At 48.6% G+C, this 27,915-nt stretch overlaps 1 protein-coding gene across 1 annotated transcript in view; it reads left to right on the top strand.

Annotated features, from left to right (window-relative positions):
* COL27A1 (collagen type XXVII alpha 1 chain) overlaps positions 1–27,915 on the top strand; it is a 144,797-nt gene that overhangs the window by 79,780 nt on the left and 37,102 nt on the right. Inside the window, exons 25-36 of the mRNA XM_058818232.1 lie at positions 5,275–5,328; positions 8,035–8,088; positions 8,858–8,911; positions 11,942–11,995; positions 19,171–19,224; positions 19,579–19,623; positions 19,741–19,785; positions 19,998–20,051; positions 20,715–20,768; positions 22,967–23,020; positions 24,835–24,888; positions 26,104–26,157. Of these exons, the coding sequence (XP_058674215.1) occupies positions 5,275–5,328; positions 8,035–8,088; positions 8,858–8,911; positions 11,942–11,995; positions 19,171–19,224; positions 19,579–19,623; positions 19,741–19,785; positions 19,998–20,051; positions 20,715–20,768; positions 22,967–23,020; positions 24,835–24,888; positions 26,104–26,157 (630 nt within the window). The remainder of the gene's footprint in view (positions 1–5,274; positions 5,329–8,034; positions 8,089–8,857; positions 8,912–11,941; positions 11,996–19,170; positions 19,225–19,578; positions 19,624–19,740; positions 19,786–19,997; positions 20,052–20,714; positions 20,769–22,966; positions 23,021–24,834; positions 24,889–26,103; positions 26,158–27,915) is intronic.

Below are 27,915 nucleotides of genomic sequence, written 5' to 3'. Positions count from 1 at the left end.
AAAGAGACGCTGAGCTGCATTTTGTTGTAATTCCATGGAGAACATTCTGCTGGCATAACCCAGGACATGCACGATCCCTGTAGGCTTTGGGGGAACCACAGGCATCAAGGAAAAAGCAACAATTGTTCCCACATCTCTGTGATTGAAACCAACAAACTTGTCCACCAACAGCCCTGAAAGTGAAGCCGCAGAGCCTCCAACAAATTCTGTGTGTTCCTGCATGACCACACCAAAGTGGCTGTGGCAGCTGGCCCTGGCACTGCGGGTGCTGCTTCCCACCACTGCTGTCCTTCCCAACACTTTCCCTGCTGGATGGTCAGCTTGGTTTGCTTTGGTTTAGCTTGTCAGCCTCTCTGGCTCTTCTTTGGGTCACTTCTTCCAAGGGTTTCTGACCAAGGAAGTCTACAGAAGTCAAGGTGGATCCTTTTCAGTACCAGCAGTCTGATACCAGCCTCTGTATCCATCAAAGGTGGTTACTTCTCTTTGGAAATTAGAGCCATTTCTGTGTTATGGTTGTTAATTCTCTCCTTGAAGAGCAACTACTGAAGGAGTAAAGTTCCCCACATCTGAGTTCTACTTGCAGCTTTATCAGATTCTGCACAATCTGAGGCAACACATTGCAGTGCTTTGTGCCTCAGTTTCCCCTCCTTTGGGAGGTGTGAGACAGCCCTGAGCAGAGCTTAGCCCAATGCCTCCTGTTCTGAAGTGGCACCTGTGGATACTGTTAAAAATGAGTATTTAGAAGTGCTTTGAGATCCTTAACCAGACATTGTCCTTGAAGGGCAAAGCATCATTAGGAATATTATTCTTTAACTTCCCTCAGGACTGACCTTGGATGAGAACTGTAGGCACTGTTCATCGAAAAGAAAACACAGCTGGCCTCTGCTGACACTGAAACCAGCACAGTGGTAGGAAAGCTGCCTGTGTTATTCTTAGGCAATTACTCTGTCTAGAAATATCACCCAGAAAATTTCCATTTCTGAACCAGTCAAGTAATTAGAACAAAAACGTCTCACCAGAGTAATGAGAAATAACTTCCTCTGCCCTCACATCTCCACTGAACGATGCTGGAGCATTGGGGTTTCCTTCAGCAGTTGGTGTTGGTGCTGGGTTGGATTTTTGCAGAGCCCTTGGCACTGAAGACACCACCACCTCACCCTGTTTTCTCTTGTGGACACCCTGATGTTTTCTATTCCACAGCAAGGGTGGAAAACATCACACTTCTCAGTCCTGCTGCTCTGCCTGACAAATGGTTTCTCTCAGAGTAGAAAATCTCAGCATAACAGCATGAGAAGAGACCAGCCATCCATCTCATTGGAGATTTCTGCCCTTTCTTAGGGACATCTGTTTAGGAAAACACAGGAGTTTCTGTGAGGTTTCCGGTTATACTTGAGCTCTCCTTGAAAAATGAGGTTTTAAAGCACAGGGCAGCCCCTGATGCATTGTTTTTCCATTGCAAGGACACAGACTGGGGAAGATCATTCATGAGATGCTTGTTGTCTCCCTGTGCTGGAAGGATTCCAGCTGCCAGGCGCCCCAGTACCCTGGAAATGTGTGGGTTAACCCTTCCTTGCCTGGAGATAGATGGAGTCAGAAAGATATGGAGAGGAATACAAGGTCCCTGGCCAGGGAAACCACCAGCCTTCCTGTCCCTGAGCTGAGGAACGCACAGCAGGAGAATGTCACCAAAATGTCCATCCTGAAGGTCAGAGAGCCCTGTGGGAGAAGCCATGGCCTGGAGCAGGCAGGAAGGTGCTGCCATCCCAGGGAGCCCTGATTGGCACTGGAAAATCCCAGTGAAAAGTTGTGCCAGCTGAAAGAGTCTTCGGTTGCCTCATGTTCTTAATGGGATTGGGATGTCCTGTCACAGCAGGAGCAGTTGTTTGAGTCCCTTCCCCTGTACTGGACAAGAGTGACAGCCCTGCTCACCCACAGGGCTGTGTCAGGGTCAGCCATGTACCCATCACTGTGTGCTGGGAAGGACAGCCAAGGCTCTTCTCTTGTCCTTTAAATCAAAGTCTTTTGTCTCAATATCAGTATTCTAAGATCATTTGTCAAAGGACACCAGCACCATCTCCTTCATGCCTTTCCCCTTCCAAAGGAGAGAGGCTGTAATGTCAGGTTTGCAGGTAGGGATGTCCTGATTGTCTTGGCCAAAGTCAACAGGGTCATCAAGAGCAGAGCAGGGAACTGCTCTGGTTTTTCCCACGTGTTAGCACTGCTCCTTTCCAACCCTTCACCTTCTCCTCCAGGGCGTCTCTGACCTCCAGACATCCCAGTCAGGGATTTTCAGGCACTGTGGTGTTTCCACAGCACCTCTCCACCTTCCCTCCCCTCACTCCCAGGATGGTGGAAACCCAACCCAGCCCCAGGGCCGGGCTGAGCCCGGTGCACAGAGGGTTAAACCACATGGCTGTTCTTTGCGGGTCAGAGCGTCCTCCTGTCTATAAACCGCGATATTTACTGTTTTACTTTCCCTTTCTTTCATCTGAATGGGAGGATTGTACATTTACTCCCTCCCGTCCCTTCCCTTTGTGCCTGGTTTGTTTTGTTTTGAGTTCTGGTGAACCAGTCACACACAGAGGTTCCCGCTGGGAGCCACCAGCGGGCCCGTCCCTGGGAGACCCTGCTCATGCTGGGCTGCTTCTCCCTCCCAAATGGGCTCTGATTTATGCAAGCCCTCAGTGCTGACTTGCTCTCTGTTGGTGGAGCCAAGAGGGGGGGCTTAATTATGACAGGGCTGGACAATAAATGGGGAAAGCGAGACAGGAGTTAGGAATTACAACCCACCAGTTCCCCCTCCTTTCCTTGCCTCCCCCCTCCACAAGCCCCCAGCAACTTTTTAACAATCTCCATCCCTTTTCCACCATGCCCTTGGCTGGGGAGTACAGCAGACTGAATCATGAGCGACATGCTGAACTCCTGTCTAATATAAATGTTTTACATTCTTTTCTGTATAGTGTGGGCCTTTATCCGGGCAGCCACTGCTGCTGGGACTTCACGTGCATCATTACACACACTGCCCAGAGCCCTGCTTGGTGCAGGTCCTCTTTTCAACCCTGAGAAAAATATGTTGTGCCACAGCCATTTTAGGGTAATGACCACAGTTCGTGTCTGCTCTGATTAAACATTTGCCATTGGCAGCTCTTCTGGTTCTTAAAACCTAAATCTTTCTGTCTTAAAACCTAAATCTCCTCGCCTTTAGTGTCTATCCCATTTTGGCCAGTGAGGAACATCATTACCCAATCTTCCCCTGTTTTTTCTTATACTCCTGATAAATTACTGAGATTTATTTGGCGTAGACATATCTATCTCGATTTGTGTCTGCTTGCAGACACAGCAATGTCGGTTAATTTAGCCCAGAGCAGACAGTGCTGGCTGCAAACACTGCAGAGCTACTGTGCTGGAAGCTGCAGGGCCCCAGCTCTGCATCTCACGTTCACAACCATGGGATGCTCCTCTCTCGTGGGCAGCAGTGACATCTTCCCCTGTGCATCCCACAGTGCACCAGCACAGGCAGAATTTTTCCTGGGTTTGGGCTGAGATGTTGGCTGTGTTCTCCTTCCATCCCATCTGTACAGCAGGACCAGTGTTGGCCATGGTTTCTCCCAGCAGGTTTGTCCCCAAGCTGCCATAACAAGCAGCACATCTGTGACAGCAAGGGAGGTCTCAGGAGGGTGTTGGGGGGTCTTGGTGTGCTCAGATCCCTGCAAACCTCTCTGCAAAGCAGCAACTTGAGAAGCGTCACCAGTACACCTGGCTTCAGGACCCAGATTCCTGAGAGGCTTTTTAGGGTGGATACTGCCATGAACAGTGGGTTTGAAGATTGGCCTTCAAGCCTGAGCTTGGATATGCAGAACCCCTTGGAAGGGAGTTTGAAACAGTCTTGTTCTGAATGGGACCAACACTGTCTGCAGAGAAAGGATCCCTCTTCTGCAGGGACTGGCCTAAGGAACCAGAAATTTCTTTAACACCATATTCCCAGGAGAGAGAAAGAGTTCTGTGGTTTTCCAAGAAATTGGAAATGAGCAGGAGCTGTATTCTTTCTTCCTTTATTGTCTATTTTTGCCTGTTGCATCTCATTGCTTTGCCATTTTCTGCCATAACCTTTGCCTTCTTCATGGCCTTGAGCTATTGGAAAAATTCAGGAACTGGATGCAGTTGTGTACCTGCACTTGTGTCTTATTGAAAGGACCATTGATCCAGCAGCCTTCAGCAATGCCACCCAGTGGCAACCTTGCACAGGCAGATGTTGCAGAGTTTTCTGCTCTCCAGCTGATTCCTGCACTGGGCAATCTGTGCTGAGTCCAGCTCTGCTTGCCATGGGTGTCTGGTCAGTGCAGCCTGGCCACGATGACAATCTTGTGCTCCAGGACTGCCTCAGCTTCTGACACAAAGGCCATTTCAAAGCACAGACCACTTCAGAAAGGTTGGTGACACCCCTACAGGATAGTGGAGCTTTTCTCTTTGTAGCTGTCATCCCATGGCTGGTGGTATTTCCATCATGGCACAGAGGAGACGAGTGCCTGCAGTGGCAAAGGGGAGAGTCCCTTGCATCTCCAGAGCCAGAAACCACTGGAGCTGGTAGGGAGGTTGCTTTATCTTAATTCTCAGGAATCTTCTCTTGAGATTGCATCTGTTTCCATCTTCCTAATTAAAAGCAGCTCTGTTTGCCTCTTCATTATCCTGAACATTGTTAAACCCTGAGCTTAGGCTGGAGATTTGTTCCAAGATGGTTTCTGAGTGGTGTGTGAGATCCACTGCCCTGCTGGCCTCTCTGGCTGCAGGAACCTTTATTTCCTACTGGCATCTCACCAGCACAACACTATCCAGGGCAAAATTAGTCTGCACAAAGGGCTGAGACAGCTTGGATTAACCCAGAAGAAGCCTACCCAGTCCAGCTGCTAAAATGATGCTGAGTCTGTCTCTGTGCAACCCAGGAGCTCCTGGAGAAGCTTTTTTGGGGAAAGCTCTCAGAACAAAGCCTCACTATGGACTCAGCCTTCCTTCCTTCACCCATCCACTGCTCTGTGTGTTGTGGTTCTTGCAGATCCTGGTGCTGCTGTTCCAGCTGGCCCCTAAAGCAGAACCAGCTGTGGAGTTAGACATTCCCATGGCTGGGAGCAACTCCATCCGCTCTGGTAGCCAGTAGGAATTACTGAGCATTAGACGAGGGATGCTGTGCTGTTGCAACCAGCAAGGTGGACCAAAGGAACTGTTTACTTTCTCAGCAAATAAAAACTGAAAATTAGCTGTGCTCTTCTCTTTCCTCAGGGTCTCATGGGTTTCATTGGTCCAGTGGGGGAGCCTGGAATGGCAGGAGAAAAGGTAAGATTGCTTGCAATGAAATCTTTGCTGTAATTTTTGCAGGGTAGGGAGGCTGGGGTGGGAAAAGGGTTGTGGAGATTTAAGTTGTGATGTGAGTGCAACACCCAGCTGGGAATGAAGCACATCCAGGGTGTCTGAGCTAGACTAGGACCAGGCCAAAATCATCCCATTTCTCATTCAGGAATTAACATGTGCTGCCCTCCAGGGAGATGCTGTCAAATATTCTTTGAAAAATTCACTTTCCTCATTCATAATATGCCAGGGAATTTGTATTTAATGGTCAGCTCTGGTTTTTATAGGAATGAGGGATCCATCAGCCCTGTGTTGCTAGTCATGGGAGGAGTCCATGGGATTCAGGTTACAGATTTCTGCAGAGGTGTCCTCTGGGTTCCCAGGGGGGTCATGCTGGACCAGGGCTGAGCCTGCATGGAACAGGAGGTCTCGGCAATTTCTCAGGTGTACAAGAATGCAGCCACCCATCTGAGCTGGTCCAAATATTTCCCTTTTTGTCTGGTGAGGACCATCCCATCTGGCTGCCCCTGATTGCTTTGGGCACACTCAGGGCTGGTGCCCTCTTGTGTACACTACAGACACAAACCTCTTCCAGGGGAATAAAAAGGGCTTTATTTCACATAAAAAACGTAAAAGGACGTTAATTTGTTTTCTATTAGAGTGTAAACTTTTATTCAGAGGCAGCTCCCAAAGACAAATCATGTGTGTCACTCATTGTACCTCACTCGCACGCTGCTGGTTTTCATTGGTGCTTTAATTATTCACAGCGCGGCCGTAAAGATAGCGAGGAGCATAAAACGATGCATTCCACACATCAGTGCTCTCTTTCTCACTTTTATTGCTTCAAGCCCTGTCCTCTGGGTAATGATGTAAAGACTCTGTGACAGTTATACTGTGTTTGCTGCAGATCCATTTTATTGTCTGTCCACAGCAGCCTTTGGAAAGGCCTTTCTGTCCTGTGGGCCCTGGTGGGGCAGTAGCAGAGTCAGTCTCAGTCCAAGCTGTCAAAGCTCACAAGAACTGAAAAGAGTGACATGATGTGGGCTGTGTTTTAGAGAATAAAGAGTGATGTGTCCAGGGTGGTTACACAGAAAATTGGTGCCTGAGTGGGCTGTCTCATTGGCAGCTACAGCCCTGAATTGAATGAAGAATAAGGTGTTTGCCATGCAGGAGACATGGGAAGATCTTTTTCTCCATTCAATTAAGTTCACATTTGTCCCTGTGCCTTCCATGCCAAAGCCTTGACCACATGAAGTCTCCTCAGCTTCCAGATCAGCTCTGTAATGTGATGATGTTACATCAGTGTCAAGGCAAACCCAGGCTGTCCTTTGAAAATCTGCCCTTGGAGATCCTCAGCACAGCTGGGATTTCCATCAGGCTTCTCTACCAGGACATATTTAGGGATGACAGAAATAGCTATCATCAAATCAAAACCTCAACCAGGCCTCCAGTTGGCATAGTATCCTACAGCTTACTACGCTCTTGTGAGCTAAATTAAGTGGGAAATATGCTTTCATTAGACATAGCTGAGTCAGCAGTCTCCATCCTGAGAGCTGCAAAAGTTAAGACTGAAGCCAGTAGAATCCAAAGATTATCAAAGAGAACAATACAGTTAATACACATTTAATAAAATCCATCCATTCAGGGAGAAAAAAAATCCTTACATTGGTTTACAAAGGCCAACTGGTGACAACACAAACTCTGGGGTTTGTTTTTAATAAGCTCCTTAGAGCCCAGAAAATATTTCCCCTTACACTTTGTGCTGTTGGAAGGTAGGTCAGATTTTGGGCGTAAACTAATTGGCAGCACTTGCTAAATCCTCCTTCCTCACCCCCCTGAGCATACAAACCTAACACACCTAATTCCCAGTGCACCCCTGGGGCTGCAGGGAGACTACAGACAGTTGTGTGGGAACTGCCACCATCTCCCAAAGGAGCTGTTGATGTCCCAGTGCTAAAGCCACACCTTTGTGTCACCTCACATCAGCAGGTTGTGGTGGTGCTGGTGAGGCTTGACCCTCCTGTCTCCTACCAAGGAAATACTCATGGAAAGTGAGGGGATAAGGGAAGACTTTAGCAATGAATAAGTGATGTTTTGGTACATTAAGTTCTTTAACTGCTTGTTTTAGAAGGGATCCTATCTTTAGGGTGGGCTGGGGAGTCATCCAGCTCCGAGCCCCTCATAAATCAGACCTCCAGGTCATTGCTGCTGGCACTGTGGTCTCAGTAAGAGCCACAGGACAGGGAGTTATCCCAAACACCCACAGTCTCCTCTGCAAGCACCAGGCAGCATCTCTGGTTTTTTCCAGCTGGATTCCCTGCTCTCAGCAGGGCCTTGTGACAACAGACTTCAAACCCCTGGCTCTGAAAATGCCAGCACGTGTAGGGATTGTGGTACTGCAAAACAGACATGTCCTTGGGTGGGCAGGGCTGGAGATTTCCTTGGGTTTGGAATTGAAGGTGATCTGCCTGTTTCCTTCATACCTTGGTGCTTTTGATGGCAACAGTAAAGTCCCCTCTCTTGGAATGTGGAGAATTAGTTAATCCTTATTCTCCCATTACTCTGATGAGATGGATGGAAAGAGAGCAATTATGGAACCATTTCTGGTAGAAAGCCGATTGCGTAGATATGAATTTGTGGATTTTTTTAGTTGTTTCATTGCTCTAGATCACTCTCCCTGTGTCTCTCTCCTAGGGTGACCGTGGCCCAGTGGGACCCCCAGGCCCTCCTGGAGTCAAGGGGTCGATGGTAAGGAGTAAGTCTGCATCCTCTCACTCTTGCTGCCCCCTCTCTGTCTGTCCTAGCCAAGGGTGCAGCTTCTCCTGTCTCTGAGTTTTATGACAACAGCTGCAATTTCCTCCCCTGTCTGTGGGGATAGGAATGGGCATTTGAGTGAGTGAATATTGAGTGCAGCCTCTCCCCAGCAGCTGAATCCAGCAGTTTTCCCAGCAGTTTGAGGTGTGTTCTGTGGCTCCATCAGCTGAGGACCTGCAGTGTCAAATGGGGACAACCAGGAGCTGAAGGGCTGCCTGTACCCAACCATCCTGGCTGTAGAACAGACAGTGCCCCCCAACAAGGATCTGTCCAAACTGACCAGGGCAGCTGGAAATGCTTGGGCAGCACAGTCACTGTGCCTTGCTGTGTTCTGCCTTTTAGAGAGCTACATTTAGGAATTTCACAGTGGGGGCCTCAGCTGGATCTTGTCTTCTCTGACACTTGTTTCCTGTCTACTACAGTACAAGACCCAAAGATATATTTTTGTATTAATTCAGTCCATTCCCTTCTGGGCTGTTCAGAAAATCTTGCTGCTGATATCACTGGCTGGGTTGGAGCTGGGCTAGTGACAGCCTGGCCATTTCCTTCTGCCCCTGAGCAATTTTACCCTGACAAATATCAGCTCTGCCTGACCTTGCCAGCAGCCAACAATGCCATTTTTCCTGTCTTCCCACTGGGAGGAAGAAAGTCTGTGCAGATTGTGGACATTCACAGCAGGCATGTTCTTTTGCCTTCCCTTCAGGGGCACCCTGGGATGCCAGGAGGAGTGGGATTTCCTGGGATCCCTGGACCAACAGTAAGTAAAGGCCTTGTAACACCACATTCTGGGCATGCATGGGCTAAGCCAAGCAACTGTATTCCAGTTTATTTGAGTTTGATACAAACCAGAGATATGGGGAGAGGGATGGGACATGGAAAGAGACACAAAAAAAACCACAGTGCTTACTTCAAAATTTTGTATTCCTAAGGAGGGATGCAAAAATCACAATCCAGCCTCAATCTTTTGGCAGGACACAAGCTCCCTAGTTCAAGGTGTTCTGTGCTGGGAATGGCTGGCAGTGTGGTGCTGTGATCTAGTGATGTATCACAGTGATTTATCATGGTGATTTATCACAGTGACCACGGCATGCAGCGTGACCATCCTGCCTGGTCAAAGCCCTGCTGGCATGAGAGGAGCAGCAGAGCAGCTCCCCCAGACAGCCCCTCCATCTGGCCAGGCTCATCTGGCACACTGCAGCTGTGGCTGGAGCGTGCAATGGCCATGGAGGCAGATTCCAGCCTGGCTCCAGTTTCCCACAGATGTTCCTTAGATGTAGTTCAGGCTCTCCCAGCAGCACAAGAGCTGCTGGAGCCAACAAAAAGGCAGCCCTGGGTGGGTGCAGGGAATGGATTTTGCTCAGTGTGTGAATTCCCACAGTGCTGGTAACAGGGAGGAGGATCACAGCAGTGAAATGCCCAGAAGTGCCAAAGGTGTGGCCTCCAAATCAGGGTCAGCTGTGCCACTGCCAGGAGCTCCAGGATGCTCTGGATGCACTGGCTGCAGGCAGCTGGCACTGACTGTGCAGTCACAAGTGAGTGCAGGTGAGGAAAAGAGAAAATCTGAGTTCAAGCAGCACCTCAGGGTGGCCCATCTCTGCCTGGAGAGCAGCAGTGTGGCACCACCACGTCCTTGCAATAAAAGCAGCACAATGCCACCCACAGCCCCCAGCTCTGAGCTGCTCTGTGACCCCTCATGGCAGCACTTGCTGTTGGCAGAAGCCTAGAGGCAGTTGCATATCTGTAGATGTCTCATTTTTAACAATTCCCATCATTAGCTGCCACATTATTTGGGGACAGCTGGAGCATTCATTGGGCTCCCTCCTGCTCCAGGCCTGTGAGCACCCATGGCCAGGGCTGTTTCTGCCCTGAGCACCATCCCATGCACCACTAAATGTACCTTCAAGTGAAGCCAAATTTTGTCTGTCTCCACTGGGGCATAACAATAGAAAGAGCTGAGGCATCAGATGCAGGCGGAGATACCAAAACCTCTCAGCAAAGCTCTGGGAGCTGAGGCCATCCCCAGGTCCTTCTGCTTCCTTCAGTTCCCTCTTCTCCTGCAGGCAAATAACAATTTCGTCCAAGCAAAATGTTTGCTCCACAAATGCATTTTAAAAAGTCATAATTCAATAAGCCAAACTTCCCCACAGAGCCAGTAAATCAAATAATCTCCTAATATCAAATCCCCACTCATTAACTCCAGCTGTTTTTCCACCAAACATTCCTTACTTGCCTTTCAAGCCAGACCTGAGGCATGCAGTTCTTGTTTGTCCTAAACTGTTAAAATCTTTGAATGAGCCTTAGCAGTGATGGCTGATTAATTCAACAAATGACTGGAAATGGGGAGCAAAGTCAATGGTAGGAAACTTTGCCCTTTGCCTGGTTTCAGCTTCCTGAGGTTTGTGAATTCCTTTTTCCTCTTCTTACTCACAATTATGGTGCATCTTTTCTGTTTATATACAGTTTTGGAAATAATGTGTATATATAGGAATATTTAAGGTCACTTATCTCATCCTAAACAGTTCATTGGAATTCCAGCAGGGTATCTAGCTGTTGCCATCACAATGAATGTTTCTGTCCCTGTACTTTCATAAGCTGTTTGGGATAGGCTGAGACTTCCAGAGGAGATTCCAAATACCAGCTAAGGATTTCATTTCAGCACATGGTTATCATAAAAATCTCTATAAAACAGGCCTCTGACACATGCACTGCCTGTGCCAGTCACCACTGTCCTCACTACCAAACTGAGATGTTCTGTGATCACAAACACAGTTACACTCAGCTGCCTTTTCCATCCTCAGTGAGAACAGCTCAGCATTTATATCCTGAACTTACACACCATGCACAAAAGCAGAATCCTCATAAATGGCAGTTGTAGGAGCAGCAGGAAGATCACAGTCCAGTTCTGTTCTGATCTGTGGTGGGGTTTGCAGGACTGACAGTTGGTAAAAGCTATTAACATGTAAAAGCCAAATTTGATGTGGAATGTTTGAGAGCAAGGAGTGAATGTGTCATTTTGAGGTTTTCTTTTCTGACAGCAGAAAGGCACTAACTTTAATATCAGGTTTAAAAGCTGTGATAAAAAATTAAGTACTGTTAAATAAATATATCCTTTTTTGGTTTTTTTACTCTGATAAATATTCTAGCAGGGAAAAAACTGGCTTTCTGCATTTTCTGTATGCACATTAATGAATCATGTGTGTACAAATCCAGATTAAAAGAAAACCTGAAATCTTTCTGTAATTGTAAGAACAAGATTATCCACAGCACCAACAGTCACATTAAATTAGGATCTATCTGCCAGTATCAATATTTATGCAGTATTAACAGGGCAACAGTTACTTAAAGATAAAGTCAGTATTTGGCTGAAAAGATCAAACTTGGATACCCAAGATGAGGTGTCTGATTTAGTATTTGGACATCTACAAACCAGATCCTGGTTATTATTATTATTTTTGAACAGATGCTGAGAAACAGCTGCTTTTAATAGATTCAGAGAGGATTCTGGATGTTCAACTACTCTTCACATCACACCGCTGACACAGATAACAGCCTGCAGGTCATTAAGCATACAAACCTCAGCCAGGATCTTTGGCCTAAATGTTCACAATCCAAAGACCAAAAAAAAGCCATTTATAGGCAAGTGAAAATGGTGATGTTTTTAGCAAGTGTTTAATGAACCAATCTGCTGGTCAAGGGTCTGCCTCTGAGGCCCCTGCAGATCACAGAGGAATGGAGGGTCCTACCAAAGCTGCTGCCTTCCTCATTTTGTGTCCTTTTCCCCTTGCAGGGTCCAGCAGGAGCCCGGGGTGCACCAGGGGTCCGAGGGATGAAAGGTCGCAGGGTAAGCACTGAGCTTTCATCACTCTCCTCTTCCACACTTTGGAAAAATAATCTGCTAAATGTGGTTTGGTCTGAGGGTGTGAAGATGAGCAAAAGTTGGGCAGCACCTCCACAGACACATTTCTGCTGCTCATAAAGGTCTTTGAACAAATCTTACCAGGGAAGTGGGTGCAAAGGATGTGTAAGGGCAGAGGGGTGCCCAGAGTAGAGGTTATCATGGAAATGGTCCAGACTGTTTTTTCCAGCTACCTGTCACGTCAAAACACAGTTTATGGATGCTTCTGGTGAGGATGATGATTATTTAGTTGTCTGAAATTGTGGGAAAGGGTGCAGGTAGAAAAGCAGAAAAGGTGCCTTTGTTGCTGTGGGAGAAAAAGTAGCTGAGATATGAAGTGTTGTGATATAACCAGAGGCAGATGAAGGAGGAAATGTTATGTCATGACATAGAATTGAGAGGCAAGGCTGACAGAAATAGAGCTGGGCTGTTCTACCCATGTGTTCCCCTGCAGTCCCGCAGGACTGACACCTCCAGCAGGGCTCCACAGGCATGTGAGGAAGGTGTGCCTTGCATTGTCACTAGATCAAATTATAAACGTGTCCTGTGCCTTTCTAAGGACTTTTCCAGCCCTGATTTGATGTGTACACCCCAACAGTACCACCCTGTGAGCACAGGTGACTGTTCACCCAGCCCCAGCCTCCCTGGCACCCCTGGCAGGGCTGTGAGTTCCCATTTCCCTCCATAAAGAGCTCAGACACCCACAGCCAGTTCCTGTGTGGCTCTCCCTGCTCTGTCTGGGTGACAGCTGACAGGACAGTGACCTCCAGACCTGCCAAAGCTGCTTGTTTTCCTGCCTGTGACATCCAGCCCCCGTCCCACTGAGCTCTTCAGTCTTTCTTCTCCAGTTAGATATTTATTGGAGCAGCATCCCTGCTTTGGGTTGTTTTTCCTTGTCCAGCTGCTTTACAAAGTATTAATAGCCAGCACACATGAAGCATGTGCTGAAGGCCCCAACAACAACATATTTTGCATTTGTCCCCCCAAGGATCTGTTTCCTTGTTTCATTTTCAAAGGCACACACTGGAGTAAACTATACATTTACCTACTCCCACTCTCTGCTTCTCCTGCAACTTCTGCTTGGGGGGATTCAGGACAGCCAACAATTTTGTGTTTCCCCATGCCAGAGTGAATGTTTTCTTCAAATAGCTGGGACCAGCAAAAGAAAACGGAATAACCAACTAGGAAGCTTTGTAACCACAGAGTTATGTACCCTGGAACTGCTCTGAACTTTAAAATCACATCTAGAAGGATGCCAGTAACATCCAAGTTTGGCAGATGTTTATCAGGGTTCATCTTTTAAGAGAAAGCTCCCATTGGTGGGAAGGCCCATGGAGTTCCCTCCCCGGGTCACTTGCAAAGGGAGTGTGGTTCCCCTGTGCTGCCCAGCAGGATTAACTGGGCTCTCTGGGACATCCATGATCATGTTGGATGAGAAACTGGAGATGTTCCTTCATGGCAGGCTCTGAATGGATGGTGGAAAATATCCCAAGGTAAAACTGCAGCCCAGGGCTGAGCAGGAAACACCTTCTGATGTGAGGGCTCTGGAGAGGTGGGTCCTCCCAGGGGATCAGGTGCTTTTGCCAGTGCCTTAAATGTTTGCAGTGACAGAGAAGGAGTCCAGGAACTGCCTCCTCCCAGCTGCCAGCCAGGAATCCATCCCCATCCCTGTCCTTTTCCTTCCAGCAGGCACAGGCACTGCAGTGTCTGGTTCTGGGGTTGTCCAAGGTTCCCTCACATAAACCTTCTTCAGCTTCTGACATCCATGCTGGCCTCCAGTCCTTCTTCAGCTTCTGACATCCATGCTGGCCTCCAGTCCCCAGCCCACAAGGACAGCTGGATTCAACTCCCAGGACAGGAGGTTGCCTGGTGTCAAACCCTCCAGAGAAATCCTGTGGACCATCAGCTGCCACCAGCACTGTCCATGCTCAGAATGGCACATCCTGCAGCACAGACCTTCAGCTGCATGGCCTGGCTTTACATTTCCTCTCCAGATGTTCACCCAGCAGGTCCTGTGCCACTCCCTCCCTCTGGAGATGCCTCCACAGAGGGAGCCAGACCTCAGAGTGCATCCCAGCCCTGCAAACCAGGAATGCAGCAGTGGCTGTACCTGACAGGCTGCAGTGCCTGCAAAAATCACCTCAAGATGTGCAGAGCATTGAGGCAGGAAGGAGGAAGTTCCTGGGGAAAAGGGAGAATTAAGGAGTCCGTCTTGCCCTAAGGACACCAGTACTGGGTAAAACTCTGCCTGAAGCTTGACCAGCAAGGAGTGAGCCTCTGGATCTGCTGCTGGTGCTCCTGCTCTCAGCTCCTCTTGCTGGGCTGGGCTCTGGTGGAGATCTGGTGGTGTTTGAGCACTGCAGTGATTTCATCCATGCAGAATTTGTGAGGCAGAGAGATGCACTTTCTGAGATCCCCAGCAGGAAGGACAAACCTGGGCTTTGCTGTAAAATTTTACAGATTTCAGTGGATCTGATGCAGGAAAGTCAGTACTGTAAGAACCAGCAGATCTCCTGCCTGGAGGATTTCTGGTTCAAATCTCTCTTATTCACATTTTCCTTCTCTTCCTACTGTCAGAAGATATTCCAGGCACACAGCATCCTATGTTTGCTTACTTGGTTCTGTGATTCAGGGTCTTGCTTTACTCAGGATGGGGAAATGATCCCCCAACTGTAATTTCAGCCATTACCCTCTGTCTATCCCAGCTCACAGAAGGGGTGTAATTCAATTCAGAGTGGAAACATGAATGCAGCCCCTGCCAGATGTTTGTGGATTCCATGAGCTCTGTTTGTGGATGCTTCATTAAAGTTATTCTGCTTTTGAAGGAAATGTAAATAGCAAATATGGTTTTGATTGTTAAGAACAATGGAGACATTTTGGGGTCTGCATTTATGTTGTGATAGCTTTCACAGTGTCAAGATATGTATATTGTAGAAAGAAAAGCTTTTTAGAAATTGCAACCTTCTTTTTAGTCCTGACAGAGCTATTGTTCCTTCACAAGTCTTTGTTTATTCCACCAAACTGATATTGAACAATCTTCCTCAAATGTTATTTCCTTTGTAGTCTTCCCTAAGGAGAAACTTGGACATGTGAGCCCAGGCTCATTTCCCTTCATCTGTACTCAGTGTAGCACTTGGACATGTGCTTAACATCCAGCTAGTGACAGCTATGTATTAAGCTATGCTTAAACCTAACTATTTAACCAAACCAAGGTTTAAATTTGGAGGCAGTTGGTCCAGCAAGCCCCTTGTCCTATGTCACTTAAATCCTAAAGCACATTTCTGCTAATCAGCTCCTCACAGCAGGAAAACGTGTGGTCTCCTAAGGATAATGTCATCAAAAAGACTGGGAGTCTCCATGAAAGGCTGAATATCAACCAGAGCCTTGATTTTGTGACCCACGTTCCAAAGCTGCACCTGGAATCTTGCTGTAAAGTGCCTTTCCCTGCCCTGTTCTCCTGACCAAGGTGCCTTCCAATATTTCTAGAATTTTATCCTCTCGCTGCTGGGTTCTGGCTCAGGTGATAAAGGGAGCTTTCAAATCCCAAAACACATTTCTCTTTTCCACTGTGCCATTCATTCATCCACTCCTGTAAATCCAAGATAAGGGGAGCACACCTGCACTCCAGGCCCTTTGCTGCCACATGGACCCAGTGATCTCCGGCATCACCAACTGCAGGAATTTATAAGTGCCAGGCATTTGTAAAGTGGTGTTATCTAAGCAAACCTGGAAATATTTGCCTTTCCAAGCCCAGCTGAGTTGTTGTTCATGGAGAAGTGGAGGTTATTGTTCTGCTTCCAGGGATCTTTCTGGTTGACTGAGAAAGCCTTAGAAGTGTTTGAGGAAAAGCTCTTTTCCAGATCCATGGCCAGGGATGTCTCCCTTTGGCTTCACTCAAGGCATCTGCTTGCTTTTTTGTTTGGCCAGGCTGTGATAGCAAAATATCAATATTTGGATAACTGGGTAAGGAAGGAGCTCTGGGTTTCTGGAAAGGAGCTACTGCCTGCTGCTTCATGCTGCTCTAGGGAGGCTGCTCACTGTCTGTCTGAGCTCTGAGTAGGGGTTTAACAGCAGCAAATGCAGCACTGCTCTGCAGAAACACCTTGCTGAGTTCTGCAGGAGCACTGTGTGCTTCAGCAGCAGATATATCCCTATTGCCTCTCCTGGCCCAAGCTTGGAGCTGGGTTCCCCTGCCTGCCTTTGTGAGCTGTCACCTCCAGCCACTGTGGGAGCCCCTTGTTTAGCCTGGGGTATCTGATAGTGCTGCTTGGTGTGGCTCAGCACAGGGAAATGCTGAAATGCTGTCCTGGCCTGCACTGAGGGTCCCAGGGGAGCCCAGGGGCTGTGGTCAGCCCAGCTGCCAGGCCTACAGGGGAAGGCACCTTGAGGTCCTTTCAGGAGCCTTGAGGCTCTTGGCTTTGGGATGCACCCTGGACAGCTGCCAGGACCTCACTCTCTCATCTCTAACCAGTGTTGTCAGTAAAAGAGAGTTTTAAAAATTTAGCTAATTGACTAAATGTAGCTTTTCCTGTCAGGGTGGATTAGGGGAAGCCTTTATCCCAGATTTCAGCCCATGAGGCTGAAGAAGATGAAGTTGCCACATGCATTTGAGAATAGAGTGTCACTTTCTCCTTCTTCAGGTCAGATGCCAATGGGATGTGCTGTGGTGGGATTAGGCAGGTGACTGCTGGGAAGGGAGATTGCCCTGGCAGATCCTGCCATGCTGTGACAGGGCTCTGCTGAAAGAGATGAGGATGCTGTAAAAACCTCCCCAGCCAGCCCTGGTGAGAGCCACAGCCACCACTGAGGGCACCCAACAAACCCCACCAGGCTCAGAGCAGCCCCTGCACTGGCAAAGGGCTGGACAGGGCAGGACAGGCTACAGAAGATGGGGCTGGAGGGCCCAGACTCATTCCAGTTCCTTTCCCAACTCTAACCTGGGTCATCACTGTGATTTCCATGTCCCTCTTGCTTCCTGTTCCCTCTTCCAGACCTGAGCTAAGGAATCTTTGCCCTCTGCACATCCTCCCCCTGCTTGTCTAGCAGCTCACCACATCCTCTCAGACAGTAGAGATGTAATTGCACAAAATATCCAAGTGGCTGCTCAAAGAAAAGGGGAACAGTTTGTTTTCCAGGGAGGATGAGCATTTGTTTGTTGAGGGTGCTTTCCCAGAGTGCCAACACCACACCCATGCTGCCACGTCCCTCCCCAGTGCAGGTCTGGGTGTTTGCTGGCTGTCCCATCACCCCAGGCAGCCCCAAGCTGCCTCCAGGCCCTGCTCTCCCACCACGCCACAGTAGCAGGGCTGTCTGACTCCAGCTCTCATTTACCCAGCTTTTAAGTGACCTTCTGGTCTTTGTCATTGTGCTTTGAGGTTTACAGGGACAGGGATTAATAAAACTTTTGGTCTTTACTGCTCTCTGATCTAGGGGCCAGCATCAGCCACAGCACTTGGGGTGCTGGGCTGGTGAGAGGTGCTGTGACATTTGTGCAGCACAGCCCCAGGTGTGAAACACCCCTTTGGTTGTGGGGGTCCCATCTGGGGCACAGCCCTCTGTCTGCCTGTCTGTCTGTCTGTCCTGGAGGCCAGGCTGAGCACTCTTCAGAGCTGTGCCATACTGGCAGTGCAATGCAGGCTCTTGGTTATTCAGTCTCTGCTCCTCTGAGCAGCACAGGGCTTTGCCAAGCTCAGTAGGAGTTTTTGCATTATTTTATATTGACAATGTTTGTCTGCTGTAATAATTTGGCTGGGGTTCCTATACATTTCTGCTGTACACTGCTTTTCTTTGTGAGTCTCTCTCTTTGCCTGTCATCCTGGAGTTGCTTTTCTAACACACTGGCTCCCTAGCCCTGTTATTACTTTTGGCACTGCCTTTGCATCCCGATTAAGCACATTGGCTCCTGTTTTCCCTGTCTGCATTGGCCAGCTCTCAGAATTCCTCTTACCACTACGTCCTAGCACTGCTCTGTGTTTATATTTATTATTTATACTGCAGTAGTGCCTAAGAGTCCTAACTGAGCTCATGAACTGATTATGAACATGATGTCTGTTCATAGAGTATCTTCATACACCCTGTTTTAACTCTTTTATTTTCTTTCACTGTGGCTCTTTATTCTCTGTCTGTGTTACACACTGGTCTCTGGGGGTCGAATGGTGCAGAGGGTTGTGTGTTCAGCTTCCCTTGAAAGATAGATGGTTTTTAAAATCCCTTTCAACCCAAACCAATTTTTCTGTGATTCTCTGATCCTATCCTTACCCTTTTCCCAGGGCTCTCCTCACTTGGAACCCTCTAAAAGAACAAGGATGCACCTTCCTCAGTATTGCCCAAGCTGTACCATGAATTGTTTGTTTAATTTTAGCTACTCACACCGGCTCATTTGCTGCAGGGCATGTGTCCCACACACCTCCTGAGGCCCCTGTGCCCACCTCACACTCACACACCCAGGAGCAGAGGCCAGGCATGGCACCAGACCCTCCCCGCCTCCATATCCATGAGCACCTGCCTGGTCCTTAACAGCAGCCAGATCTTCAAATATCACTCAGCTGTAGCTGAGGGCTTGGAGTTCAGCTGCCAGCAAATACACCTTTCTCTTTGGGAGGAATTTGGGGCCCAATGTGAAGGTACTGGGGGTTGTGCCCCTCTATACCACCACTGGGACCATGTGACAGTGTGGTGTGGCAAGGGTTAAGGGCAAAGGTGTTGGAAAAGCAAGGTTTCTAGTAAGGAAAAGGTTTGCTGTCAATAATGCTGGAACTGCAAGTTTGTGCACTACAAAACTGTTGTGAGGTAACCATTGTCTGAAAATAAGGTTGTTCCTGGCCTGCTTTTCTCCTCTGGCTTGGGTTAGTGGTTGGTAGTTGGTTTAACAGGAATAAAAAGTGCTGTATGCTGGTAACAGTGAGGCAACAAAAACACAGAAAGAGGCAACAAAACACAGAAAGAATCCTTTTAGTCCTGGGCTCTGAGCTGCTGTGCTCAACCCAAGCAGGTACAAGTTGGCTAAGCCAGGATTGATCTCATGGGCTGTCCTGGTGGCCAAAGCCAAAGTGACAGCTGGATTTTCCAGTGAGCCATATCCTCTGTGTTCTTATTTCTGCCTCTCTTTTGCCTCCTCCTAGGGTGCCAGAGGGCCTGATGGCCCCGTGGGCGAGCCAGGGCCGCGAGGTGCCAAGGTGAGTGCCAAGGCTGCTCCCAGCTCTGCTGTGAATGCTCTGGGCAGGATCAAGGCCACATCCTCCCCCAGGAACAGGGATGTTCAATTGCTCCATGAGGATCAACCTGCAGGGATGAGTCTCTTACAACCAGACTGAAATCTATCCAGCATTGGTGTCAGGGCCTTTGCCCACACTCCCAGCTGGTTGGGTGTTCCTTGGGGCATTATCCCAGGTATTTGGCTTCTCAAAAGCTGCAGGGAGCTGGAAGGGAAATTTGATGCATAAAAATGCTAGGGGAGGTGGGCTGGGGCAGAATAGCATCACCAACAGCTCATGCTCCTGCTGGATTGGTTTTGTCTCTTTGTTTTGCAGGGCCAAGCAGGGGAGCCAGGCAGGGTGGGCCCAGATGGGCTGCAGGTATGTCCTGTGTGAGAGCCACAGCTGCCAGCCCTGGGCACAGCCACGTGTCCTCAGAGCACCTCAGGTGTGCCAGCACATCCCCAGGTGATAACTGCTGTAACTGTGTGTTCACAGGGCAAGATGGGGGACACTGGGGAGATTGGAGCACGCGGCTTCCCAGTAAGTGTCCATCCCTTCTGCTTCCTTTCACAACCTCAAGTCCTTAATTTTGAGTCCTGGTCCAGGTGGAAGATTCTGGACCCTATCTCACACTTGCAGGGCCACCTCTCCCCTCCTGTCACTGCAGCACTTTTGAGATGCACATTTCTGCCACGAGATGTGAAGGATTGCTGCTGGGTAGGAGCTGACCCTGGTGTTTTTAATTTTTCTAGGGTATCCAAGGACCTTCTGGACCTCCAGGAGCAAAAGGGGCTCCAGGAGACCCGGCAAGTGTCTTATCACTCTCTCTCCATCTGTCTTTGCTTGCACATGGACACCTCATTTCTTTCTCTGTCTCTTCCCACCACTTATCCCATCCCCAGCTTCTCTGTCCTTGCCAACTCCAGCATGGTCAGAGATGGGAAAGACTTGGCCAGAGTCCTAGGAGCCAGAAGGAGAGACAAGGTCGGAGCCATGGATCTAGCAGGGAGAGTATAGGATCCAGCCTGGGGTGGGTTTTGGAAGGGAAGGTAGGAAAGAAGGGCAAGGTTGGGTCTGGGACAGGGTCAGATGTAAGAGGAGGAGTTGGAGTGGAAGCAGGAGCAGGAGGAAGGCTGATGGTGTCAGAACTGAGCCCACAGCTTTGGGGGAGTTACTGGGGACAGACAGAGCTCAAGGAGAAGGGAGAGAATAAACCAGACACTTTCAGATTAGCCACTGCAGTTGTTTCAGATGGGAGCCAGGAGGATGAAGATCTTCTGAGCTCTTTGCCTGTTAAAGTGCCTCAGCACACCCACTGCTGGCCTCCCCATCCCTCTAGCCAAATCTTGCACAGAATTCCTCTGAGATGTGGGAGGGAACTGGAGTTTTACCTTACAGACCATGGAAGTGATGGCCCTTCAGAAACGAAAACATTTGTGTGAAAAGAGCCTTGTGTCTCTATTTTGCAGGGTCCCCAAGGACCACAGGGGCCACCTGGGCCTTTGGGAGAAATGGGGCAGAAGGTAGGTGTGAGCTTTGCTGCTGTTTGCTTTCCCCTTCCCTCAGGAGTGCAGGACTGAGGGAGCAGTGACCTTGCAGGGAAACTTCACACCTACAGTGTGGAATGAGCAGGAAGGATTTCCCTGAAGTCTGACACTCAGCTTCCAAAACAAACAGTGAAAATCAGGAATTTGAGCACCCTTTCCACCACAGGCCACAGACACCCAGCTGCTGGAAGTGCAGACCCATCTCCCCAACAGAAGATGCATTTCAAGGGTGACCACGGCAGGGACCAACTTTGTGCACCAATGTGCAGAGCCAGGGAGCCAATACAAGCACAAATCAGACTGCGTGCCAGTCCTTCCCTCTCCCTGGTGCTGTTGCTGACACACCCAGGTTTGCCCAGATGGCCAAGGCAGCCCCAGCAGGAAGCTCAGAGACGCCTTTGCTGCTGCTGGGCTGGGGTTGCCATGAAGCACTGACACAAACACACCAAAACCGACCAGCAGCTGCCAAACACTGCCCCAAAGGAGTGCAGGGGATGCCTCCATGGTTTCCCCCAACTCCTCTGCACTTTTGGGTTTATTTTACTCCTCTTAAAATTATACAGTCTTGGCTCTTTTATCACGTGTGCCAGTGCTCCTTGCACAGCTCCTTTCTGTAGGTCCTGAGCTGTAACACAGACATGAAGGTGGCTTTGAATGCAGTCTATGCAAAGTGTGTGACTCATGAAAGTTTCCATTCTCATGGCTGCTGGACTGGATGGAGCGAGCTCTCAGCATGGTAAACCACACTGGGGAGCTGGAAAGCTGCTCTGAGCCACTCTGGATGCTGCCAACCAAGAAAGTACAGACCTTCATTCAAATCTGTAACTCTTCCAGGAGCCTTTCTCTGCACTGGCACCTCTGGAGAAACCAAAGCAGGATTTTTGCTTTCATTGGAGCTTGAATTTTCTCATTGCGTGACACGAGCGTTTGTTCACAAACCCAACACACACCCTGCTCCCTCCTCTGCTTGAATCCCCTCAGCAAGCCAGGAACTGGCTTTATTCCCTGGGTAGCTCCCTTGACTATGTGCTCTTTTTTCCTTTATTCCCAACTGTAAAGAGAAGGGAGATTGTTGTCTGGAATGCAAATATCATAAGTAAATAAACCACTCAAATCCTTTAAAGAGAAGCTTTACTGTCCCATCTTTGAGCTGGTTTCACAGACTCTCATTCCCCACGCTTCTCAGAGGTAGGAGCAAATGTACAAAGATGAAAGCTCCCAATAGATCTTGGTACTAAAGATAGTGAATGACTGTGACCCCACTGTCAGGGGCTGCACATGGAGCTGGACTCAGTGAGAACAGTTTGCAAGGTCATTCTCACATCTTCCATCTTTCCATCTTAATTCCTATTTTTTTCCAGGTCAAGCACTCATTTTTGGCTCTTTGAGGGGTGCCAAACCCCTCCACCAGAGTCTGTGCTCACACGAGAGGGAGAAACTTTCTCTCTGCCAGCCCAGCCTGGGCTGTGGGTTTCTGATCTGAGCCCAGGTGTTGGCCTTTGGATATTTGCTGGCCCTGTACAACCAGAGACAGCTGGCTGATGGATGTCAAGGCTAATCTGGCCAAAATTTGTGCTGGAGGGCTCAGTGTCACCTTGCTGCCCTCAGCTCCCTTTAGCAGCAGCACCATGGTGCCCCTGCTTCTCTGGGAATGTGGGCAAAGCTCAGCTGGGAGATGTGGGGCAGCTTTCCCCTCATCAGGAGCAGCCTATTGGAGCAGAGCATGTGCTCACACAGGTGGGAATGGGGAGGTGTGGCTGCAGGGAGCAAGAGCAAGAGCACAGCCAAACATTCCTGTTCCCCCCTGTACCAGCCCAGCCTGCTGGACCCTTGCAAAGAGCTCCCAAATCCAGTTCTGGACCTTTTCCCTTCCATCCCTGCTGGTTCCAGTGCTGCTCCCTGCTGGGGTACAAACCTCAGAGAGCAGAGGGACTGCAAGGAGCAGAGAAAGGCTGGGGAGAGGGGAGGTGTGAGAGCTGCTCAGAGCCCTCCCAGGCACCAGGGGCCTCTTTGATGCTCTGGACCCTGAGCCAGCTCCAGGGAGGTAATTGCATTGCAACCAGGGCTTGGCTGTCCCAGGAGAGCTCTGCTAAAGGAGTTATGGCTTTGATCTTGCTTTCTGCTTTGTTACAATGGCTTTTTTCATTATCTTGTTGGGGTTTTTTTGTTCCCAGGGACCGCCAGGCTCAATGGGACAACCTGGTCTTGCAGGTGAACCTGGCATGAAGGTAAGGAAAACCCTGAGTGTGGTTTCTCTGTCAGACTGGGGAGATAAAGGATAATTTGTGTTCCTGAAGGACTGAGTGACATTGCAGGTTTACTCTCCAGCATATCCATATCTGCTGGATATCCCGGCATCCCAAAGCAGATAGTGCATTCAATAAAAGATACAGTTTAAAAACCCTAAAACTGGGTTAATTTTAGCCACTTTTACAAATTCCTGAGCCCCATGCTGAGGGACAGGCTGTCAGTGCTGGGGACAAGCCCCATCCCAGGGATCTTGTCCCTCAAGAGCTGTGAAGAGCCTGGGAAATGGAGCTCAGTTCTTTGCAGATCCCAAATCTCAATGGAGAGAGGAGTCCTTGAGACTCAGAGATCCAGGCAGCCTTTAATTCAAAACCAGCAGGGTCTCAGGAAGGTCTCAGACTTAAAAATACCCTCAGACAAGGTCCTGCCACAGTTTCCAAGCTCAGCTGTCTGGGGACTGAGCTCCTCTGATGGTTAAGGGGGAAGGGTGCCCTGCTGCCGACCATGAATGCACCTTCTTGTCCACATAAAAGCCATCTCTTTGTTTGAGTAAAATCCCAGTGCTGGGCAGCTCAGAGGGGGTTTTATTTCATCCTAACCCACTTGCTCTGAACATTTGCTCGTGTGAGCAGAGCTTTTGAACAAACTCTATGTGGGGATTAAATGCAATTTCCTCTGTGCTGCTCTTCCCTCCCACCCCCCAGCCCATCCTTTGCCATGTTTTCCTTGGCAAATCTTCTGACACTTCACTGGAGCTACCGTGCCTTTGGCATCCTGACACTGCAGGAGTGTTTGAGCTCCAGTGCTCCTGGCTGGCCCTCCTTGGAGCAGGACATGATGATTTGCACAGACACCCCCTGACCTGCTGGGAAGCTCTGGAGTGAGAGTCTTGTCCTGCTCCTTCTCCAGGCTGGAAGGAGCTGGACCAGGACTGGTCTGTGCAGAGCAGTTTGCTGGGGGATGAGGTTTATGGATACCCCAAACCTTTTTCCCTTCAATTTATGGATATTATGGAATTTATGATTTATGGTTTATGGATATCTCAAATCTTTTTCCCTTGAACTTATGGTTATTATGGTTATGGAATTTATGGTTATTATGATTATGGAATTTATGGTTTATGGATATCTCAAACCTTTTTCCCTTGAACTTATGGTTATTATGGTTATGGAATTTATGGATATTATGGTTATGGAATTTATGGATATTATGGTTATGGAGTTGATAATTTATGGATATCTCAAACCTTTTTTACCCTTGAATTTATGGCTATTATGGTTATGGAAGTTATGGTTATTGTGGTTATGGAATGTATGGTTTATGGATATCTCAAACCTTTTTCCCTTGAATTTCTGGATATTATGGTTATGGAATTTATGGTTTATGGATATCTCAAACCTTTTTCCCTTGAATGCTCTGCATTTCCTGAGCTCTCCTCCATGCAGAGCAAGTGGCTTGGATGGGCACACCTGGGAGAGAGCTGCCCTGTAGCCATCCTACCCCAGTGCCACATTGACAGGATCCATTTGCCATGCCAGAAAATGCAGCTTCAAGCAGCTCAGACCCTCTGTGACCCCCGTCCTGTCCATCTTTGCATCATTGCAACAGAGCCTGTGAGATGTGTCCTTTGCTGCCCCTGTGTTGGGCCTTTGAGCCCCCTTTGAAGCCTCAGCTGAAGGTGTTTGTGTGGGAGAAGGAAAGAAAGAGACAAAATTAGGAGTGCAATGGGAAGCACTTCACACTCCCTCGGTGTCAGTAACCAGCTTGTGTCCCTGTCTGTGCTTCCTTCCTTTAGGGTGATCCTGGCCAGCTGGGGATCCCTGGAGAGCAAGGTCTCATTGGCCAAAGAGTGAGTATGGACACCTCCTGTGCCTCATCATTTCCTGGCCACTTTCTGTGCCTCACCAGCTCCCCAGGGTTCTGTCCTTGCTGTCCCCAGCCTGTTCTCTGCATCCCTCCCTGTCGGAACCCAGGGAATTCCTCTGGCTGCCCTGGAGGACTCAGGACCCTGACAGGGGGCTCAGAGACCCTGGCACACAGCACAAGACCCCTGTGCCTTTGATCTTGACCCATGAAAAAAATTAACAACCTTATATGAGGATTTACAAACCATGAAAGTTTAAGTAGAATGACAGTGAATTTACCACAGGATGAAAAATAGATTTTTGAGGTTTTTAGAATGGGGGCTCTGGGTCCCAACATGGAGGAATTTGGGCGTGGCTTGTCCTTTTTCCTTCTTCTTCTTCTTCTTGGCCTCCATCTTCTGGGTGATGCTGGCATTTTTAGATTGGTTTAGAATAGAAGCTCACTGTCTAACACAGGTGATAGGTATTGGGAACTTATTGTAAATAAGGTACATGTAGTTTTTAGTATAAAAAGACAACACCAGAGTGCCTCAACCCAACCTGCCAGATAGACTTCGGCGGGCCAGGAGGAAGAATTTTATAGATAAGAAACAATAAACAGCCTTGAGAAGGAGAACAGAAGAATCCTGACTCCTTCTTTGACAGCCAGGCTGGGGAAAAGAGTCTTGTACCTATCTCAGAGTCACTGTGAGATTTGAGACCTGCCCCTGTTCCTTCCCCCCAGAGCCCATCAGCCTGAGCCCAGCAGGGTCTGTGAGCCCCTGAGATGCCCAGTGAGTGTGAAAGGGGCAGTGTGGGAGCACAGGGGGAACAGACCCCTCCTGTTTGCCAGGGGCTGCGCAGGCTGGAGCAGAGGCAGCTCAGCAGGGAAACACTGCACGCACTGTGTGGGCATGAGGGGGATGAATGCATGGATTGAGGCTGGCAGGGGCTCTGTCCCTTCCCAGGACTGAGGTCAGTTGTTGGAGCAGGAGGAGGAGAGCCCAGGTTAAATGAATTCAGCCTAAGCTCCTTTTCCCACAGTGGGTCCATGGAGGAGAAGCTGGCTCAGAATAGAGCAGGAGGCTGAGTTCCTGCTCCTGCTCCTTGTTCAGCATCAGGACATGAAACAGGACATGTGTTAGAGTGCAGGGCTGGGCTCTCATCACTGCTACAAAGCACATTTGGGCACAGCCTTATGGTGTTTGCTCTGTCCACAGGGAGAGCCGGGGCTGGAAGGGGACAGCGGGCAGCTGGGGCCAGATGGGATCAAGGTAAGCCTCACCCCATGGAGCTCCAGCTCTCACACACACCTCTGTGCACTCAGGTCCTTGTGATTCCCAGAGCCAGGGTGAGGCTGAGGGATTATTGGGTCCTCTCTGGAATAAACCTTTGCCCTACAATCTCTCTAAGGATTTTTTTCTGCAAGCACACATAACAAACCCCTCCTGTTTCACTCCTCTGCCCACATTTTTTGGCATCTGATCAGATCTCCAAAAAGGTCAAGTTCTTCAAAATCTGGTTTCCAACAATTCGTCTGTTTTGTTTGAGTCTTTACAGATCAAATTTCCAGCTAATCAGGAATTCCTGGGCCTGGCAAGGAAAATCAAGGATTGTCCATCACTCTCCCCCTGCACCACTGACCAGAACAATGTTAGAGAGTAAAGAAACCAGATCCCCTTGCCTTGGCAGAGCCCCAGGATCCCACTCAGGGTTTGCTCTGTCTCTCACTGCTGGGAGTTTGCTACCTTGCCTTTGGAACAAGGCTCTGATTCCTGTCCTCCACAGCCAGCCTTTCCAAACAGGCCAACAATTTTGTTCCATGGAAAGAAAGAGCAGCCCATCCCACAACAATGCACTTTATTGCTTCTTTCTAGTTAAACTATTTGCCATGTGTCTCTGCTTCTGCTTATCTCTGAATGTTGGACCAAAAATCTCTTCCTTGAGGACATCCAAGGCTTCTGTATTCCCTTGCACTGCTGGCTGTGCCCAGGAGCTCTTGAACCAAACCAGCTCTTTCCACCCCAAATGTGTCTCTGGACACTTCAGCAGATGTGTCTGTGCTCTTTAACCAGATGGGATCTTGTTCAGCACAGGTGCAAGAGGAAAATGGTTCAGCTCAAGGCTGCTTGGCTGCACATGTTGCTCTCAGTATAAAACTGCCCTTTATCATTGTCTCCCTATAATTTTGAGTGGTAGTAATGAATAATACAAAATATTTACAATATTGTATTTATTTTGATAAAAGAAAAGCAGCTATAAATGTACTTCTTACACTTCTATTATTATATTTCTGGTCTGTGTTCCAGCTGGTTGATGTTGCCAAATACTGAAATTTTATCATCTGCCAGATTTTTTCATAAATTTCAACGACTGGTTTCACTAGGGGAGGTTTAAATGGGTATTGGGAAAGTTTCTTCACTGAAAGGGTGGCCAGGCATTATAGCAGGAAGTGGTGGAGTCACTGTCCCTACAAGTGGCACTTGGGGACATGGTTCAGTGGTGGCCTTGTCAGTGCTGGCTTGAAGTTTGGATTAATTCATCTTAAACATCTTTTCCAGCCCAAACAATTCTTTGATTCTGTGATTCCGCAATTGCCAGAGCAGTGATTTGACAGCATACCCACTGCTCAGGCCATGGATGCTTTGCAGGGCACAGTGACACAGTTTCAGAGTGTTTATTGGAGCCCTGGGCTGATTTCTGTTTGGCAGCAGGAGCTGAGCAGCTGTTCCAGACAAACCCATCCCATTTAAAGTCTTTCAGCATCCCAAGCTCAGGGCTTCTGGATGAGGCAAGGGAGAGTTTCACATCTTGTCTGCCTGCCTCATTCACGTGGGAGGTTCAGGAGAAGCAAAGGGGTTCAGGTTACTCTGTGTAATGGGGGAGTTCTTTCTCCTTCAGCCAAGAGATTTTAAAGAAAAAGAAACCTGGGTTTGCTCCTTTTTTTAAATGTCAAGTGTATTATGACTCATCCTCATTCATCCCTTTTCTTGCAGGCTCTTTTCCTCTCAGACTCCTGAAATATTAATTAT

This window comes from Ammospiza caudacuta, chromosome 21, assembly GCF_027887145.1.
Source record: "Ammospiza caudacuta isolate bAmmCau1 chromosome 21, bAmmCau1.pri, whole genome shotgun sequence".
Taxonomy (NCBI): domain Eukaryota; kingdom Metazoa; phylum Chordata; class Aves; order Passeriformes; family Passerellidae; genus Ammospiza; species Ammospiza caudacuta.
Note: the sequence above shows the minus strand (reverse complement) of the source record. Positions and strands in the feature narration are given on the sequence as shown.